Source organism: Thalassophryne amazonica, chromosome 22, assembly GCF_902500255.1.
Source record: "Thalassophryne amazonica chromosome 22, fThaAma1.1, whole genome shotgun sequence".
Classification (NCBI taxonomy): Eukaryota; Metazoa; Chordata; class Actinopteri; order Batrachoidiformes; family Batrachoididae; genus Thalassophryne; species Thalassophryne amazonica.
This window is the reverse complement of record NC_047124.1, coordinates 28,953,937-28,974,732: the sequence shown is the minus strand read 5'-3', so window position 1 is coordinate 28,974,732 and position 20,796 is coordinate 28,953,937. Positions and strand designations below refer to the sequence as shown.

Below are 20,796 nucleotides of genomic sequence, written 5' to 3'. Positions count from 1 at the left end.
TACTACGAGGTCCCTAAGATAAGATGGGACCTGATTATTCAAAACCTTATAAGTAAGAAGAAGAATTTTAAATTCTATTCTAGAATTAACAGGAAGCCAATGAAGAGAGGCCAATATGGGTGAGATATGCTCTCTCCTTCTAGTCCCCGTCAGCACTCTAGCTGCAGCATTTTGAATTAACTGAAGGCTTTTTAGGGAACTTTTAGGACAACCTGATAATAATGAATTACAATAGTCCAGCCTAGAGGAAATAAATGCATGAATTAGTTTTTCAGCATCACTCTGAGACAAGACCTTTCTGATTTTAGAGATATTGCGTAAATGCAAAAAGCAGTCCTACATATTTGTTTAATATGCGCTTTGAATGACATATCCTGATCAAAATGACTCCAAGATTTCTCACAGTATTACTAGAGGTCAGGGTAATGCCATCCAGAGTAAGGATCTGGTTAGACACCATGTTTCTAAGATTTGTGGGGCCAAGAACAATAACTTCAGTTTTATCTGAGTTTAAAAGCAGGAAATTAGAGGTCATCCATGTCTTTATGTCTGTAAGACAATCCTGCAGTTTAGCTAATTGGTGTGTGTCCTCTGGCTTCATGGATAGATAAAGCTGGGTATCATCTGCGTAACAATGAAAATTTAAGCAATACCGTCTAATAATACTGCCTAAGGGAAGCATATATAAAGTGAATAAAATTGGTCCTAGCACAGAACCTTGTGGAACTCCATAATTAACTTTAGTCTGTGAAGAAGATTCCCCATTTACATGAACAAATTGTAATCTATTAGACAAATATGATTCAAACCACCGCAGCGCAGTGCCTTTAATACCTATGGCATGCTCTAATCTCTGTAATAAAATTTTATGGTCAACAGTATCAAAAGCAGCACTGAGGTCTAACAGAACAAGCACAGAGATGAGTCCACTGTCCGAGGCCATAAGAAGATCATTTGTAACCTTCACTAATGCTGTTTCTGTACTATGATGAATTCTAAAACCTGACTGAAACTCTTCAATAGACCATTCCTCTGCAGATGATCAGTTAGCTGTTTTACAACTACCCTTTCAAGAATTTTTGAGAGAAAAGGAAGGTTGGAGATTGGCCTATAATTAGCTAAGATAGCTGGGTCAAGTGATGGCTTTTTAAGTAATGGTTTAATTACTGCCACCTTAAAAGCCTGTGGTACATAGCCAACTAACAAAGATAGATTGATCATATTTAAGATCGAAGCATTAAATAATGGTAGGGCTTCCTTGAGCAGCCTGGTAGGAATGGGGTCTAATAAACATGTTGATGGTTTGGATGAAGTAACTAATGAAAATAACTCAGACAGAACAATCGGAGAGAAAGAGTCTAACCAAATACCGGCATCACTGAAAGCAGCCAAAGATAACGATACGTCTTTGGGATGGTTATGAGTAATTTTTTCTCTAATAGTTAAAATTTTGTTAGCAAAGAAAGTCATGAACTCATTACTAGTTAAAGATAATGGAATACTCAGCTCAATAGAGCTCTGACTCTTTGTCAGCCTGGCTACAGTGCTGAAAAGAAACCTGGGGTTGTTCTTATTTTCTTCAATTAGTGATGAGTAGAAAGATGTCCTAGCTTTACGGAGGGCTTTTTTATAGAGCAACAGACTCTTTTTCCAGGCTAAGTGAAGATCTTCTAAATTAGTGAGACGCCATTTCCTCTCCAACTTACGGGTTATCTGCTTTAAGCTACGAGTTTGAGAGTTATACCATGGAGTCAGACACTTCTGATTTAAAGCTCTCTTTTTCAGAGGAGCTACAGCATCCAAAGTTGTCTTCAATGAGGATGTAAACTATTGACGAGATACTCTATCTCCCTTACAGAGTTTAGGTAGCTACTCTGCACTGTGTTGTTATATGGCATTAGAGAACATAAAGAAGGAATCATATCCTTAAACCTAGTTACAGCGCTTTCTGAAAGACTTCTAGTGTAATGAAACTTATTCCCTACTGCTGGGTAGTCCATCAGAGTAAATGTAAATGTTATTAAAAAATGATCAGACAGAAGGGAGTTTTCAGGGAATACTGTTAAGTCTTCTATTTCCATACCATAAGTCAGAACAAGATCTAAGATATGATTAAAGTGGTGGGTGGACTCATTTACTTTTTGAGCAAAGCCAATAGAGTCTAATAATAGATTAAATGCAGTGTTGAGGCTGTCATTCTCAGCATCTGTGTGGATGTTAAAATCGCCCACTATAATTATCTTATCTGAGCTAAGCACTAAGTCAGACAAAAGGTCTGAAAATTCACAGAGAAACTCACAGTAACGACCAGGTGGACGATAGATAATAACAAATAAAACTGGTTTTGGGACTTCCAATTTGGATGGACAAGACTAAGAGACAAGCTTTCAAATGAATTAAAGCTCTGTCTGGGTTTTTGATTAATTAATAAGCTGGAATGGAAGATTGCTGCTAATCCACCGCCCCGGCCCGTGCTACGAGCATTCTGACAGTTAGTGTGACTCGGGGGTGTTGACTCATTTAAACTAACATATTCATCCTGCTGTAACCAGGTTTCTGTTAGGCAGAATAAATCAATATGTTGATCAATTATTATATCATTTACCAACAGGGACTTAGAAGAGAGAGACCTAATGTTTAATAGACCACATTTAACTGTTTTAGTCTGTGGTGCAGTAGAAGGTGCTATATTATTTTTTCTTTTTGAATTTTTATGCTTAAATAGATTTTTGCTGGTTATTGGTAGTCTGGGAGCAGGCACCGTCTCTACGGGGATGGGGTAATGAGGGGATGGCAGGGGGAGAGAAGCTGCAGAGAGGTGTGTAAGACTACAACTCTGCTTCCTGGTCCCAACCCTGGATAGTCACGGTTTGGAGGATTTAAGAAAATTAGCCAGATTTCTAGAAATGAGAGCTGCTCCATCCAAAGTGGGATGGATGCCGTCTCTCCTAACAAGACCAGGTTTTTCCCCAGAAGCTTTGCCAATTATCTATGAAGCCCACCTCATTTTTTGGACACCACTCAGACAGCCAGCAATTCAGGAGAACATGCGGCTAAACATGTCACTCCCGGTCTGATTGGGGAGGGGCCCAGAGAAAACTACAGAGTCCGACATTGTTTTTGCAAAGTTACACACCGATTTAATGTTAATTTTAGTGACCTCCGATTGGCGTAACCGGGTGTCATTACTGCCGACGTGAATTACAATCTTACCAAATTTACGCTTAGCCTTAACCAGCAGTTTCAAATTTCCTTCAATGTCGCCTGCTCTGGCCCCCGGAAGACAATTGACTATGGTTGCTGGTGTCGCTAACTTCACATTTCTCAAAACAGAGTCGCCAATAACCAGAGTTTGATCCTCGGCGGGTGTGTCGTCGAGTGGGGAAAAACGGTTAGAAATGTGAACGGGTTGGCGGTGTACACGGGGCTTCTGTTTAGGGCTACGCTTCCTCCTCACAGTCACCCAGTCAGCCTGCTTTCCCGGCTGCTCGGGATCTGCCAGAGGGGAACTAACGGCGGCTAAGCTACCTTGGTCCGCACCGACTACAGGGGCCTGGCTAGCTGTAGAATTTTCCACGGTGCGGAGCCAAGTCTCCAATTCGCCCAGCCTGGCCTCCAAAGCTACGAATAAGCTACACTTATTACAAGTACCATTACTGCTAAAGGAGGCCGAGGAATAACTAAACATTTCACACCCAGAGCAGAAAAGTGCGGGAGAGACAGGAGAAGCCGCCATGCTAAATCGGCTAAGAGCTAGTAGCTACGCTAAGCTAGCGGATTCCTAAAAACACGCAAAGTGAATAATGTGTAAATAATTTAGAGGTGATTCAGCAGAATGAGTGCTTTAGTTAAGGCACGTAAAGATTACACTGGGAAACAAATCGTAATCTAGATAACTAGATCAATCTAACTGCGCAGATTAAACAGCTAACAGATACAGAAAAACACCGCTGTGCTCCGGAACAGGAAGTGATACAATACCGCAGTGAGAGCCAACCACCAGTAGAGGCAAGCAAGAGCAACAGACTAAAACAGTTAAATGTGGTCTATTAAACATTAGGTCTCTCTCTTCTAAGTCCCTGTTGGTAAATTATATAATAATTGATCAACATATTGATTTATTCTGCCTTACAGAAACCTGGTTACAGCAGGATGAATATGTTAGTTTAAATGAGTCAACACCCCCGAGTCACACTAACTGTCAGAATGCTCGTAGCACGGGCCAGGGCGGAGGATTAGCAGCAATCTTCCATTCCAGCTTATTAATTAATCAAAAACCCAGACAGAGCTTTAATTCATTTGAAAGCTTCACTCTTAGTCTTGTCCATCCAAACTGGAAGTCCCAAAAACCAGTTTTATTTGTTATTATCTATCGTCCACCTGGTCGTTACTGTGAGTTTCTCTGTGAATTTTCAGACCTTTGTCTGACTTAGTGTTTAGCTCAGATAAGATAATTATAGTGGGCGATTTTAACATCCACACAGATGCTGAGAATGACAGCCTCAACACTGCATTTAATCTATTATTAGACTCTATTGGCTTTGCTCAAAAAGTAAATGAGTCCACCCACCACTTTAATCATATCTTAGATCTTGTTCTGACTTATGGTATGGAAATAGAAGACTTAACAGTATTCCCTGAAAACTCCCTTCTGTCTGATCATTTCTTAATAACATTTACATTTACTCTGATGGACTACCCAGCAGTGGGGAATAAGTTTCATTACACTAGAAGTCTTTCAGAAAGCGCTGTAACTAGGTTTAAGGATATGATTCCTTCTTTATGTTCTCTAATGCCATATACCAACACAGTGCAGAGTAGCTACCTAAACTCTGTAAGTGAGATAGAGTATCTCGTCAATAGTTTTACATCCTCATTGAAGACAACTTTGGATGCTGTAGCTCCTCTAAAAAAGAGAGCTTTAAATCAGAAGTGCCTGACTCCGTGGTATAACTCACAAACTCGTAGCTTAAAGCAGATAACCCGTAAGTTGGAGAGGAAATGGCGTCTCACTAATTTAGTAGATCTTCACTTAGCCTGGAAAAAGAGTCTGTTGCTCTATAAAAAAAGCCCTCCATAAAGCTAGGACATCTTTCTACTCATCACTAATTGAAGAAAATAAGAACAACCCCAGGTTTCTTTTCAGCACTGTAGCCAGGCTGACAAAGAGTCAGAGCTCTATTGAGCTGAGTATTCCATTAACTAACTAGTAATGACTTCATGACTTTCTTTGCTAACAAAATTTTAACTATTAGAGAAAAAATTACTCATAACCATCCCAAAGACGTATCGTTATCTTTGGCTGCTTTCAGTGATGCCGGTATTTGGTTAGACTCTTTCTCTCCGATTGTTCTGTCTGAGTTATTTTCATTAGTTACTTCATCCAAACCATCAACATGTTTATTAGACCCCATTCCTACCAGGCTGCTCAAGGAAGCCCTACCATTATTTAATGCTTCGATTTTAAATATGATCAATCTATCTTTGTTAGTTGGCTATGTACCACAGGCTTTTAAGGTGGCAGTAATTAAACCATTACTTAAAAAGCCATCACTTGACCCAGCTATCTTAGCTAATTATAGGCCAATCTCCAAACTTCCTTTTCTCTCAAAAATTCTTGAAAGGGTAGTTGTAAAACAGCTAACTGATCATCTGCAGAGGAATGGTCTATTTGAAGAGTTTCAGTCAGGTTTTAGAATTCATCATAGTACAGAAACAGCATTAGTGAAGGTTACAAATGATCTTCTTATGGCCTCGGACAGTGGACTCATCTCTGTGCTTGTTCTGTTAGACCTCAGTGCTGCTTTTGATACTGTTGACCATAAAATTTTATTACAGAGATTAGAGCAGGCCATAGGTATTAAAGGCACTGCGCTGCGGTGGTTTGAATCATATTTGTCTAATACATTACAATTTGTTCATGTAAATGGGGAATCTTCTTCACAGACTAAAGTTAATTATGGAGTTCCACAAGGTTCTGTGCTAGGACCAATTTTATTCACTTTATATATGCTTCCCTTAGGCAGTATTATTAGACGGTATTGCTTAAATTTTCATTGTTACGCAGATGATACCCAGCTTTATCTATCCATGAAGCCAGAGGACACACACCAATTAGCTAAACTGCAGGATTGTCTTACAGACATAAAGACATGGATGACCTCTAATTTCCTGCTTTTAAACTCAGATAAAACTGAAGTTATTGTACTTGGCCCCACAAATCTTAGAAACATGGTGTCTAACCAGATCCTTACTCTGGATGGCATTACCCTGACCTCTAGTAATACTGTGAGAAATCTTGGAGTCATTTTTGATCAGGATATGTCATTCAAAGCGCATATTAAACAAATATGTAGGACTGCTTTTCTGCATTTACGCAATATCTCTAAAATCAGAAAGGTCTTGTCTCAGAGTGATGCTGAAAAACTAATTCATGCATTTATTTCCTCTAGGCTGGACTATTGTAATTCATTATTATCAGGTTGTCCTAAAAGTTCCCTAAAAAGCCTTCAGTTAATTCAAAATGCTGCAGCTAGAGTACTGACGGGGACTAGAAGGAGAGAGCATATCTCACCCATATTGGCCTCTCTTCATTGGCTTCCTGTTAATTCTAGAATAGAATTTAAAATTCTTCTTCTTACTTATAAGGTTTTGAATAATCAGGTCCCATCTTATCTTAGGGACCTCGTAGTACCATATCACCTCAATAGAGCGCTTCGCTCTCAGACTGCAGGCTTACTTGTAGTTCCTAGGGTTGTTAAGAGTAGAATGGGAGGCAGAGCCTTCAGCTTTCAGGCTCCTCTCCTGTGGAACCAGCTCCCAATTCAGATCAGGGAGACAGACACCCTCTCTACTTTTAAGATTAGGCTTAAAACTTTCCTTTTTGCTAAAGCTTATAGTTTAGGGCTGGATCAGGTGACCCTGAACCAATCCCTTAGTTATGCTGCTATAGACGTAGACTGCTGGGGGGTTCCCATGATGCACTGTTTCTTTCTCTTTTTTGCTCTGTATGCACCACTCTGCATTTAATCATTAGTGATTGATCTCTGCTCCCCTCCACAGCATGTCTTTTTCCTGGTTCTTCTCCCTCAGCCCAACCAGTCCCAGCAGAAGACTGCCCCTCCCTGAGCCTGGTTCTGCTGGAGGTTTCTTCCTGTTAAAAGGGAGTTTTTCCTTCCCACTGTAGCCAAGTGCTTGCTCACAGGGGGTCGTTTTGACCGTTGGGGTTTTACATAATTATTGTATGGCCTTGCCTTACAATATAAAGCGCCTTGGGGCAACTGTTTTTGTGATTTGGCGCTATATAAAAAAATTGATTGATTGATTGATTGATCTTCACTTTACACCACAACTCCTTGTCTTCCTTCTTCCATCCAGATGTTACACTCAGTATCTTTCAAACTGTCTCCATACACTTTAGAATGGAATTTGAATTTTATAAGATTTTAAACATCTCATAAAAACCTAACATTTAATTCATATTATACATTTTTATTTCTACCTTTCCATACTCCATTATACTTAAGTGCTCTGGATCCAGGGTGATCCTTATGTATTTAAATTTGTGAATCAGTATCTTATTGCCTTGTACCTTGTTATAGATTATAAGAACTGGTTTTAAAAGTGACTACTTGTCTCACTGACACTAATGTGTTGCAACCACTGACAAATAAACATCCTATATAACATCTCAACAGATATACAGTATGAACAATTGTATAAAGTCAGCAACTGTGCCATTGTGGTTGCATGACCCTCAGTGTATCATTGAAAGAATTAAAAGGAATGACGAGATTGAAAGTAATTCAATAAGAAAACCACAAAGCATGTAGGAATCCTGCTAACCTGAAGAGCAGCAGCACCGCCTGGGGGAATGTCTGGAAATTGTTGTTCCTGTTGATCTGCGTGTTGTCCCGCAGCGCTATTTTACCAAACATCTGCACAGAAGGGAAGCAAGTAGTCACAGTACTCAGAAAATGAGATCAGTATTAACGGGAGCAAATGATTGCTCTTAGGACCAATTAGAATAATAGCATGGCTGTCCCCAGCCAATCAAAGCAAAGTGTCTCCCATTGATACCCAAGGACAAACACACCAGGAGAAGACAGAAAAAGAAGCCAGCTGTAGAAAACATAAGAGATGAATTAAACGTGTGGGAGATAAAAATGACAGGGCCGAGTAGGAACTCTGAATGACAACACTCCCGGAGGACAGACACAAGACGGAGACCAGCTAGAACAGAAAAGATATCAAAAGAGAGAGAAGGGAAGGAGGGAGGAGGCCATCTTACCTGCATGCCGATGACAGCATATATGAAGAATAGCATCACTATAAGAAGAGCTACGTATGGCAGAGCCTGAAGAGGAGAGAGACACATCAGTGACGAGGCACTGAAATGATCACGGGTCACAGGGTGGCATCAGTTCACTTTTATTCTGCAGTTAAAACTGATTTGATTTCAAAAGAGGCAGAATGTTCAGGGAGTAGCAGCGGTGATTTAAGTTTCTGACGGTTTCTTTTCACAAAAACTGCTCAGCTGTGTTGGGTAACCTAATTAGTCGGCATGGCTTTGGATTGTTTCCTCATGGTTTGAACTTTCATACCCGTGTCACCCTTTCTAGATTTAGCCTATTCCCCTTTGGACACTGTTGCTTATCGGACAACAATCCTGTGTATGTACTTTGGTTGTGACTAAAGGACTTTGTTAAACCTGCATTTTGTGTCTTCCTCTGCTTTTGGAGCCCAGATCATATTTTCAAATGCTGTAAGTAGGCCATGGGCATAGGACATTTAAGCATCATTGCTAAAAAGTTCACACTTTAGAACAACGGAACCCAATCAAACAAACAGGAAGACCTGACTTTAGTCAAGTGGAGTCAGCAAATCCCTTTTTCCAGTGTGTACAGTTGTTCACAGAGACTATGGGACTGTCACTATCAACATGTGTGATCTTATTTCACTGCTACTGCTGGGAATTGTGGCAACAGTACTACATGTTGCTAAAATGCGACAACGCGCCCATCCTGTGGGGTAGAACGAACTACAACACCACACTGTCTTGTGTGATCAAGTGTTCTCATAATTTCTCTTAGATCTTTGCTTGTACAAAATAACATTTGATTTAAACGGCCGGTCCAACTGCTGCAAAAAGTCTAGAATTTGGACATGAAGTGAACTGACGCACAACTCTGTTTGACATAAATCTGTTTGAGCAAATCTTCTGACTTTGGAGTGAAACACTCCAGCAAAATAATTACTCTCTTAGTTTAACCATGAGACCAGTCCCATCACATGGTATTAAGCATACATGAAGGCCAAACAATTTCCATAGTGAGGAACCAATCTCCTGGCTAACATTAGCCATGTGTGTGGGAGAGCAGGGCCAAATCATGAAAAAAAAAATACATTTAAAACTCAAATTTAGTGTGTTTAGAATGTATAGGTATTGGTGGGCCCAGTACAGCTAGTCGTTAATTAGCAAAGCTGACCTTTTTAAGAACCGATTACCTTTTCAGTTAACTTTGAAAAACATTAGCAGGCTAGGTAGCTACCACAAAGTCAGCTAACATTTTTCTGAATAAAGTTTAACAGTTAAAAATGTTTTTTAACCCTAAAATGTTTGTTCCTGTTGGCGCTCATATGCTAATCTAATACGCCAAATTCACACATTGCAAGAAAGCAACAAGCATCATGTCCAAGAGATGTGAGACACAGGAGATCAAGCAGCAGTAAAGGTATCAGATTATTAAAATGTGTATTTTTTTTTTGTTTCTTACTACTTCTTCTGTGTCTTATACTTTATGCACGGTGAATAAACTGTTTATTGAATGTAAAGTATGGTTTAATGTCATTTGTTCATTTAATTATTTATATTCATCCTGTTATTGTCATCCTAAGTTTTTTTTATTATTTTTTGGATCCTCCATTTTTTGACTTCAACTTATTAAAATTTCAGCTCTTTAGGTCTGTTTTTCAGGGTTTTTACAATCTCAAAACCCCAAGATAAAGATAAATTCATATGATAAACATTAGCGGTTAGCAGTTTTGGTAGGTTCAGCTAAATGTTTTTGTATTTTAGTGTTTTAGCATTATCACAGCAAATTTTTTCTTCTTTATTTGCTGTTTTTTTTTGTTTTTTTTTGAAGTAGTGGTTATCAAAGCTAATTTTTAGGTTAGCTGTGCCCACCAGTGTATATCAGGGATGGGTTTGCCATATACAAAACGGATACAACTGTGTTTAAAAAAAAAAAAAAAAAAATCCATTTTACATGTTTTTAGCTGCTAATGTTTCCATCTTGATCTTGTATAGCCAATTTAGCAGTTCTGTAAAAGGCCCATCTCAGCTAACACAAGGCAGAGAGCAGATTATTTTCATTCCCCGCATCTTTCTACCAAAAGACTAGATTTTTTTTTTTTTTTGGTGGCATGCTTCGTTCATCTTATCTATTGCTTAACCAGCCTACAGAGACTGTGTAATCTTCGTGGTTAGTAGTACGCTGCTGGAGAGAAAAAAGGAAGGAGGAAGTAGAGAAAGAAGCGAGTAGTGAAAAGAAGAGATCCTGTCTAACTCCATTTCCCTACGTGCCACCTCGCGGAGGCTCCTCAGATTTCCTCACCTTGGGTTTTTTTTTTTTTGGTTTCTTTTAGCATATCTGTTAATGGTGTCTTTTTAAATCAGACAATCCAGCCCACTGACATTCTGCACCAATATGAGGTAGAAACGAGGCAGAAGGAGGCCAGGTGCCCCATGTGACTCAGAGCTGATCTTACCAAAGAGTTAATATTTACAACGGTGAAATGAAGGCTGTAATGCCATGTTAAATAAACAGATAATGACTGCGGTGACTGATGAGTCATTTAATCCCTGATTCTTAATCCCGCTCCCAGGGACCAGCAGCAGTGCACACTTGCCGGCTCTCCAAGCTCGACTTGTGTGTGATGAGCTAAATCAAGTGTGTTCAGCTAATAAAGACCTGAGAGACGCCGGCACCTGATCAACTGAAAATATGGAATTTAGCTAATCAGCTGTGTTCTGTCATTATGTATAATAAGTCTGAGCCCTAATATTTTGTTTTTAATTGTGCATATATTATTGGTGACTAGACTTTGTAAGCATTCTGCAGCGCAAATGTCATTCGGAATGCATAACTCACGCAGGTGTCTTTTTCACAGCTAGCATTCACTTCACGTAAGAGACAGGTATACACAAGTGTACTCATTTATGCTCCCATGGGCGTGTTGGGTTAAAAATAATGTGTGGTCAGGAGCAGGAGAAAGTGACTGCACCATAGACCAGTAAAACCTGGTCTGGCCAACGTCAGATCTGGGAGCAGGCAGTGGTGCCATACATAAACACATCCACCACACTACAGAAGTGCCTCCAGGTGGTTGCCATGCAGCAACCACCCAGGCAGACATCACCTGCACTTTTCCACGTTTTTATGTTACAGCCTTATTCCAAAATGGATGAAATTCATTTTTGTCCTCAAAATTCTATACACAATACCCCATAATGACAATGTGAAAAATGTTTTCTTTTTTTTTAGATTTTTGCAAATTTATTACAAATGAAAAAACAAATCACAATCAATCAATCAAGTTTTATTTCTATAGCACTTTACAACAGTTTTCACTGAACCAAAGTGCTTTCCAATAGCACCAGCTAGAGATAAAATAAAAGGAAAAGTACGAAAACACAATAAAACACAATAAGAGCATCCAAAATAAAATAAAAATAGACAAAAAAGTGTCAAAGCAATTATGTGCAAAAAGCTGCCCAAAAATCACATGTACATAAATATTCACAGCCTTTGCCATGAAGCTCAAAATTGAGCTCAGGTCCATCCTATTTCTAGTAAACATCCCTAAGATGTTTCTACACCTTAATTGGAGTCCACCTGAGGTAAATTCAGTTGATTGGACATGATTTGGAAAGTCACACACCTGTCTACATATAAGGTCCCACAGTTGACAGTGCATGTCAGAGCACAAACCAAGCATGAAGTCAAAGGAATTGTCTGTAGACCTCCAAGCCAGGACTGTCTCAAGACACAAATCTGAGGAAGAGTACAGAAACATTTCTGCTGCTTTGAAGGTCCCAATGAGCACAGTGGCCTCCATCATCTGTAAATGAAAGAAGTTCGGATCCACCAGGACTCTTCCTAGAGCTGGCTGCACATTGAAACTGAGCGAACGGGACAGACCTTAGTCAGGGAGGTGACCAAGAACCTGATGGTCACTCTGTCAGAGCTCCAGCATTCCTCTGGTAGAGTGGCCAGACGGAAGCCACAGCGTAACGCATTTACATATACTGTGTTCTTGAACAGCAGTTTGTGCCTCCCGGTTGTTGTATGCCCCCAATTAGATCTGTTCTGTCGCCGACTCTGCAATCAGGCCTGTATGGTAAAGTAGTCAGGTGGAAACCACTCCTTAGTAAAAGGCACATGGCAGCCTGGAGTTTGCCAAAAGGTACCTGAAGGACTCTCAGACCATGAGAAACAAAATTCTCTGGTCAGATGATACAAAGATTGAACTCTTTGGCTTGAATGCCAGGCGTCATGTTTGGAGGAAATCAAGCACCATCCCTACAGTGAAGCATGGTGGTGGCAGCATCATGCTGTGGGGATATTTTTCAGTGGCAGGAACTGAGAGACTAGTCAGGATTGAGGGAAAGATGAATGCGGCAATGTCCAGAGACATCCTGGATGAAAACCTGCTCCAGAGCGCTCTTGACCTCAGACTGGGGCGACAGTTCATCTTTCAGCAGGATAATGACCCTGAGCACACAACCAAGAGCCCAGACCTGAATCTGATTGAACATCTCTGGAGAGATCTGAAAATGGCTGTGCACTAACGCTCCCCATCCAACCTGATGAAGCTTGAGATGTGCTGCAAAGAGGAATGGACAAAACTGCCCAAAGATAGGTGCACCAGGCTTGTGGCATCATATTCAAGAACACTTGAAACTGTAATTGCTGCCAAAGGGGCATCAACAAAGTATTGAGCAAAGGGTGTGAATACTTACGTACGTATGATTTCTTAGTTTTTAATAAATTTGCAACAAAAAAAAAAAAAACAAAAAACTTTTTCATGTGGTCATTATAGGGTGCTGTGAGTAGAATTTTGAGGGGAAAAAAAAAGAATTTATTCCATTTTGTAATAAGACTAACATAACAAAATGTGGAGCGTTGTGAATACCTGCAGGATGCACTGTACGTGCTTGTGTTTTCTTTTATGTTTGTGCCTAATTTTGTGTTATCTTTTTTGTGTTGCGATGTTGTGAAGCACTAATTTTAAATATGAGCTTATAGAATCACCACAAGGTTTGGGGTTACCTTTAAACACCATGTAATCATTTTAACTGAGGTCATATTGGTCAAAATCTGATTTATTTTCTCCCCCCCAGGTCATTTCCTTCCTGTGTAAATCCAGTCCCTGTCCCTCTAGCATGTTGTGTCCGGTTCTCCCCTCACTTGGAAAGATTTGATGAAGGTCCACAGCAGGGTCCGAATCCCTTCCCCGCGAGACAGCAGCTTCACCAGCCTCATCACGCGGAACAGCCGGAAGAAGGTGATGGAGATCCTGGCGTTCTCTTCAGAGTTCTGCAGTCCCTTTTGGTGGGGTTTGGTGTTTTTTAACAAAAAAACACAGGACGCATGGGGACATATGCAGATAGGTAGGGGAGGAGGGGCACACACACACACGCAAACACAAATGCACACATTCAGGTAACAGCGCACACACACACACGCCACGTGCATGCATGTTCCCACCCACACGTCCATGTGGATGCAAACACAAACACAACACAAACACACACACAAACACACACAATGTTAATCAATGGAGAACTGCGTCCTACAAAATCCCATCAAAACCAACTGAGAAAAACAGATCTGGGAGAGAATCGGGCAATCATGCTTAATTTTGGTCCTCTTGGAAAAACCACTTGGCAACAAAGAGATGAAGAAAACATCCATCACCTTTCTTTTTTAACAGTAAACAAGTTACCCTGCACGTGTGGCTACGCGCCGTCAAAAACAGCCACTGATAGAAGAAACGAGTAAATAAATCCATAATCATGATAAAGAATCAACACCTGAGAGTGTTGATTCTACTCCCCGTATCAAAGATCCGGATCTAATATCCAGCTTTGAGCAACAGTTTTTCGCTGCTCCCTTCTGGAATCACATTTTAACGGCACAGACTGAGTCGTAGAGATTTCCATCTGTGGCGGTGTGCACGTTCATAAATCACTGATAACCATTCACACCAGATACAGTAGAAAATCCTCACCCGCCGGCGCCTCCTTTAAATAAATCATGCAGGCAGGCTAATTACTCATCTGCCGTGGAGCAACCGGCCACCGGCAATCCAAGAAATGAGATTCAGGGGGGATGCAGATATCATTTTCCAATACGGCGGCCGCCTCCAGCTAAAGTACAAAAACACTTTAGCTTTGTTTACCAGAAGCTTTTCAGAAATGTCTTTTTGTTTGCAATTTTCCCCCCCGCATAAGTCAATAAACAATCTGATTGGAGGATTTCCGATAAAAAACCTCAGTAAAGACGGCGAAGCACAAGTCTGTGAGGCATCTGTAGCTTTCTGTCTATTGTCCCAGCAGGAAATAACTCCACCATGAAATATTCAGCCGTCGTGCTGAGTGCTATTCAAATCCAGATTTATTTATTTATGCCGCAGCTGCAAGTTCCCCAGGACAAAAAAACTCTGGAAAACAAAGGCAACATCAGCATTTGAGGAAAGAATGAAGTGCAATGAGGTTAATCCAGAAGGTGAAGTCGTGGTATTTGGGTTTACATCACGAGTTCAGCTAATGTGCTAACAGCTAATTAGCGAAGCTACCTTTCTCGTTTGCACACTACCTTTTCGGCTAAAGCAGCTGTCACAAAAGGTTTGAGTAATAATATCAATTTTTTATATCGATTTATGTCCGTTTTTGTCCTGTACAAGTCCTTTTCTCATTCGTTAAATGCGTTCCTTGTCAGCTGATGTCTGTTGGAACGTATTTGCCCATGTTCAAAATCAGAGCCACCAAATCAACCTGAGACCTTACGCATTTTCCCACCCTTTAATAATCTGTTCACTCAATCCGTAATAATGTGACAACAATGCCAGTTTGAAAGCCATTAGTGTACCAGTTAGCTTCCTCTAAATTCAGTTCTGCTAACTTTAAATCAGCTAGCATTTTTCTGAATGACATTTAATGGTCTAATACATTTGTAAACACTAAAATCATACATTTGTATTTGATGGATCTTATACATAAATCCAATAAGCAAAATCGACAGTTTGCATGAAGGCAACAAGCGTCACCTCGAGGAAAGTAAATACCATGGAAATATAGACTGAATGGACATGCGCGCTTCAATCTATTAGTGTCGCTCAGGACAGGAAGCCGCCATTACTAAGAGTGGAGATGTGCAGATCATCAATAATAAACTGACTGCTTTTTTTGCACTAGCGTTGCTATTTCTTAAGGGATTTGAATAAATGTAGGCTTGTTTAAAAGCCCTTTGAAAGCTCTTTCCAATGGACCCATACATGCCTGGGTAGAAAAAAAAATGTTTTATGTAAAGTGTGGAAATTTGGGGAATTTATTGTTTTTTTCCCCTGTCATCATAATTCTCGATGGATTTTTATTAATGAAGCCTTGTAAGTTGTATTCAAGCTGATTAAAAGCTCGGAAAAAAAATCCTTATGTATTAAAATATAAATCTGAAGTATGCCTTGCCATTGTGGTCATTTACCTTGCTGCTTTTTCCACTGTAGTATTACTGCTAGTCTTTTAATGACAACAATATATATATATATATATATATATATATATATATATATATATATATATATATATATATATATATATATATATATATATATATGATTTTTACTAGCATTTTATTACAAGTACAACCCTGGCAAAAATTATGGAATCACCGGCCACGGTGGATGTTCATTCAGTTGTTTAATTTTGTAGAAAAAAAAGCAGATCACAGACATGACACAAAACTAAAGTCATTTCAAATGGCAACTTTCTGGCTTTAAGAAACACTATAAGAAATCAAGAAAAAAAGATTGTGGCAGTCAGTAACGATTACTTTTTTAGACCAAGCAGAGGAAAAAAATATGGAATCACTCAATTCTGAGGAAAAAATTATGGAATCACCCTGTAAATTTTCATCCCCAAAACTAACACCTGCATCATATCAGATCTGCTCGTTAGTCTGCATCTAAAAAGGAGTGAACACACCTTGGAGAGCTGTTGCACCAAGTGGACTGACATGAATCATGGCTCCAACACGAGAGATGTCAGTTGAAACAAAGGAGAGGATTATCAAACTCTTCAAAGAGAGTAAATCATCATGCAATGTTGCAAAAGATGTTGGTTGTTCACAGTCAGCTGTGTCTAAACTCTGGACCAAATACAAACAACATGGAAAGGTTGTTAAAGGCAAACATACTGGTAGACCAAGGAAGACATCAAAGCGTCAAGACAGAAAACTTAAAGCAATATGTCTCAAAAATCCAAAAATGCACAACAAAACAAATGAGGAACGAATGGGAGGAAACTGGAGTCAACGTCTGTGACCGAACTGTAAGAAACCGCCTAAAGGAAATGGGATTTACATACAGAAAAGCTAAACGAAAGGCATCATTAACACCTAAACAGAAAAAAACAAGGTTACAATGGGCTAAGGAAAAGCAATTGCGGACTGTGGATGACTGGATGAAAGTCATATTCAGTGATGAATCTCGAATCTGCATTGGGCAAGGTGATGATGCTGGAACTTTTGTTTGGTGCCGTTCCAATGAGATTTATAAAGATGACTGCCTGAAGAGAACATGTAAATTTCCACAGTCATTGATGATATGGGGCTGCATGTCAGGTAAAGGCACTGGGGAGATGGCTGTCATTACATCATCAATAAATGCACAAGTTTATGTTGATATTTTGGACAATTGAAAGGATGTTTGGGGATGATGAAATCATTTTTCAAGATGATAATGCATCTTGCCATAGAGCAAAAACTGCAAAAACATTCCTTGCAAAAAGACACATAGGGTCAATGTCAACGAGCAGATCTGATTTGATGCAGGTGTTAATTTGGGCGATGAAAATTTACAGGGTGATTCCATAATTTTTTCCTCAGAATTGAGTGATTCCATATTTTTTTCCTCTGCTTCGTCTAAAAAAGTAACCGTTACTGACTGCCACAATCTTTTTTTCTTGATTTCTTATAGTGTTTCTTAAAGCCAGAAAGTTGCCATTTGAAATGACTTTAGTTTTGTGTCATGTCTGTGATGTGCTTTTTTTCTACAAAATTAAACAACTGAATGAACATCCTCTGTGATTCCATAATTTTTGCCAGGGGTTGTAGATATAAAGCCATTCACCATCCCTGGTTCTCGAGACCAGGCACCTAAGTGGCTCTACTCTACTCTTTTCTACTCTCCTATTTTACTCTTCCTTTTTAGATATTTAGATATACCTTTATATACTAGCATAGTTCCACCTTAGACTTGGAATAAAACATGTAAGATATACCTTACTGAATTTTCACATCATATTAAACAACAACTGCAACTATATATATATATATATATATATATATATATATATATATATATATATATATATATTTAAACATTTTTGTTTCCATATTTGTATGCATGTGAACGCAGCTTAATGAAAAGAACTTATGGCGTTGAGTTATAGTCTCAGTATATCGATATTAAATCGCAACATAACTTTAAAATAGACATTTGTTTTACATAATTACATTAAGGCTGTTGTACAGTTCATTTTAGCATTCGAGAATTTGTTTTTGTAGTTGGTGCAGTTGATGGTGAAGCACTGGCTGCCTTTTTTCCCCTCATTTCGCTTCTGTTGTGCCTTAACAGGCTCAAGGCGCTCTGTCCACCCTTAGTAATGGCCGCCGTGCGGCACGGCGCTAGTCACGTGACGTCCATTCCAGTCTCTATTTCCATGGTAAATACATTAATTAGCTTATTAAAAGTATTTTCCATTTGTATTCTCATTTCTTAAAATTTTTAATTTGTTTAATGCTTTCTGTACTCTGAATAAACTCTGTGCTTAATGTAAAGCACTTTTTAGTTTAATTTGTTCATTTAATTATTTATGTACATCATGAGTAGCATGTTACCCTAGCATGCTAAACCTTTTTGGGAACTGCCCTATTTACACCGTTTTAAAGTAAAAACATTATGATAAAGCTAAACTCATGTTAATATTTTACCGGTTTAAGTTTTGCAGTATCGCAGTAACTTTTCAGTTCACGAATTAACGGTTATCAAAGCTAACTTTTAGGTTAGCTGTGTCCGCCAATAATGGCTACACTAATAATTTCTGCATACTCATCATTCCAGTGAACATTTTACACATTTTTACTTAAATTAACTTTGAATTTCAGTCAAATAACAACACAATTCAGGCAAATGTGTAAGGAATTAAACTAAAAAGTAACTCAAACTTGCTGATTCGCTCAGCAGAATCATAATGTCACCAAAAGCCTTAAGTATGCCATAAACTATTCCCATGTCATCATTATACAAATTTAATGCAACTTAAAAATGGCTTAACTGAACTATAAATCTGTTTGTTGCCATTTGTGGTTCTCCAGGAGGCCATAATTTTTTTTAAACTAAACCCACAGAGAACAGACACTGTGCTCCTCCAAAGCAGTTGCCATTCTCCACACATCTTACAGCACTTTGGGACACGCCATAGGTTTCAACAGCACACATGTTCCAATTTAATTACATTTTTTTTCCATTGAAGTTGTGAAAGCATATTAAAGGGGTCATATTGTGCAAAACTTTTTATCTCACTTTTATCTTACAGTTGTATGGTAAGGGTTTTTTTATTCAATATATGCAAAGTCTCACAGCTTTATGACTCTGTATGAGGAATTCTCGACTATATGTGTAATTTATCCCTGAAAAGACTAATTTTGTACTCTGTGACATATGTAACAAATGTCTTGATTGCTGTAAAAGACATGCCCATCGAGCTGATCTGTAAGACACACACTGTCTCTTACAAAAAGAATGGGATGACCCGTCCCGTCCTTGTCATTTGGACAAGCAGCAGCTCCTCTGCACTGAATCCAACAGGCAGTGAAACTGGTCTTTCTTCAATATTTTTTAAATCATCACATCAATGATAGACCAGGTTGCTGAGTGGGACTACCAATATGTAGCATATTCATGATAATGCTCCTAGTCATGCAGACATTTTTTTTTCCATCCACCCAACTTCTTGGCTGGGGATGTAACCTGTGTTGGACTGGTATTTCTATCCATGGAGAGTCATAGACTCTCATCCAATTCATGCTCTAGAATCTGACGATAAACATTAGCACCATTGGGTCTCAGAGCATATGTAGGACTATGAGTACTATTCTTCTTTCAAGACACTCCGGGGCCTTATCTTGAGGATCTAAGACACACAATCAAAAACAGAATGCAAGTCCTTTTGGGGCATGCCCACCTCATTGGTGCTATCTTATAGGGAGTGTAAACTGAGTGCAAAGGTGGGCCTAGCACAAAGAGGGGTTGGATTTACTGAGTTCATTATTCCTGGGCCTTTTGTAGGCATATTATTAGCCAATCAGAGTGTCACCTGTCAAACTGGTGCAAGGAACAAACAGTTTTGCAGTACTGAACAGACACAAGTGAAATTAAGTTTCACGTTCCTTTTGCGTGATTGCACATTACTGTTCACAGTGTGACGCCAACCCCCTCATGTAAAGCATGTCTGAGTGCTGCACTCTAAAAAAAAAAAAAAAAATACCTTTAGACCTGCACTGAGGTGGTGCAAGGACATTTGGTATTGAAGGAAATTGGGTGCTGGGTGAGAAAATAGCAAGTGCTCATGCGTGTAATATGACCCCTTTAATGGCGTATCATCGCGGTAGCATTTTGGTTGGTTCTTTTACTGACTGCTGACACATAACACAGGTTGTCCCAAACACCTCTGAAGGATGTGCTGAGAATGCCACCTCCTTTGGAGGAGGGTAAATCAAATTTTAGTACTGTGTGTAATATCACAAGTGGACCACAGTGGGCACCGTTGCACCGCTGAGGTAAAGTGGCAGCGAGAGAGTGAGTGTGAGAGAGAGAGAGAGAGCGAGCGAGAGAGAGAGAGAGAGAGAGAGAGCCTCGACTATTTGTCTTCAGATAGATAGATGGTAGATAGATGATAGATAGACAGAGTGGATCAGTGGAGGAAAGAGAGACAGCATGATAGCGTGAACATGATGGATTGCGTCCACGAAGAAGCACGAAAGATTCCATATCCACAAGGGAACGGGGGAGAATGTTGCAAGGCATGGGGGAGGTGGGGGAAGCGGGCACCATGGCAACAGGAACCGCTCACAGGAGATCTAGAGGAACCTTCACCAAACACACACATCACCATGTAAAAGTTCAGACATTTACATGTGGAAACCCCCGAGCAAGCTGGTGAGAGGATGAGAGCGAGAGCTAGAAAAGAGAGACCACAGCCAGGACTTTGGGATCATACCACGGATGGTGTAGCAGAAGGAGGGATGGAGAGATGTAGAGATGGAGGGATGGTGGAGGAGGAAAGGAGGCGACCGAGGTTACCGTTGGGGCGTACCATTGGCCTTACCACAGGGGGGTGAGAGGAGGAAGAGGAGGAGGAGGAGGACGAAGAGGAGGAGGACGAGGACGACTCAGCTGGCTTTAAGGAAAGGTAACAAAGATCAGCACCAGAGCAGCGCCTTGGTGTGTGTG

General features: G+C 39.8%; 1 protein-coding gene across 4 annotated transcripts in view; it reads right to left on the bottom strand.

Annotated features, from left to right (window-relative positions):
• cacna1c (calcium channel, voltage-dependent, L type, alpha 1C subunit) overlaps positions 1 to 20,796 on the bottom strand; it is a 531,481-nt gene that overhangs the window by 51,453 nt on the left and 459,232 nt on the right. For 3 of the 4 annotated variants that reach the window (XM_034163900.1, XM_034163902.1, XM_034163901.1), the window contains exons 27-30: positions 20,660 to 20,743; positions 13,473 to 13,610; positions 8,291 to 8,356; positions 7,846 to 7,937 (exon numbers count right to left, since the gene is read on the bottom strand). In XM_034163900.1, the coding sequence (XP_034019791.1) occupies positions 7,846 to 7,937; positions 8,291 to 8,356; positions 13,473 to 13,610; positions 20,660 to 20,743 (380 nt within the window). Of the gene's footprint in view, positions 1 to 7,845; positions 7,938 to 8,290; positions 8,357 to 13,472; positions 13,611 to 20,563; positions 20,744 to 20,796 lie in introns of all 4 variants that reach the window. The other variant, XM_034163903.1, reaches the window with a different exon arrangement.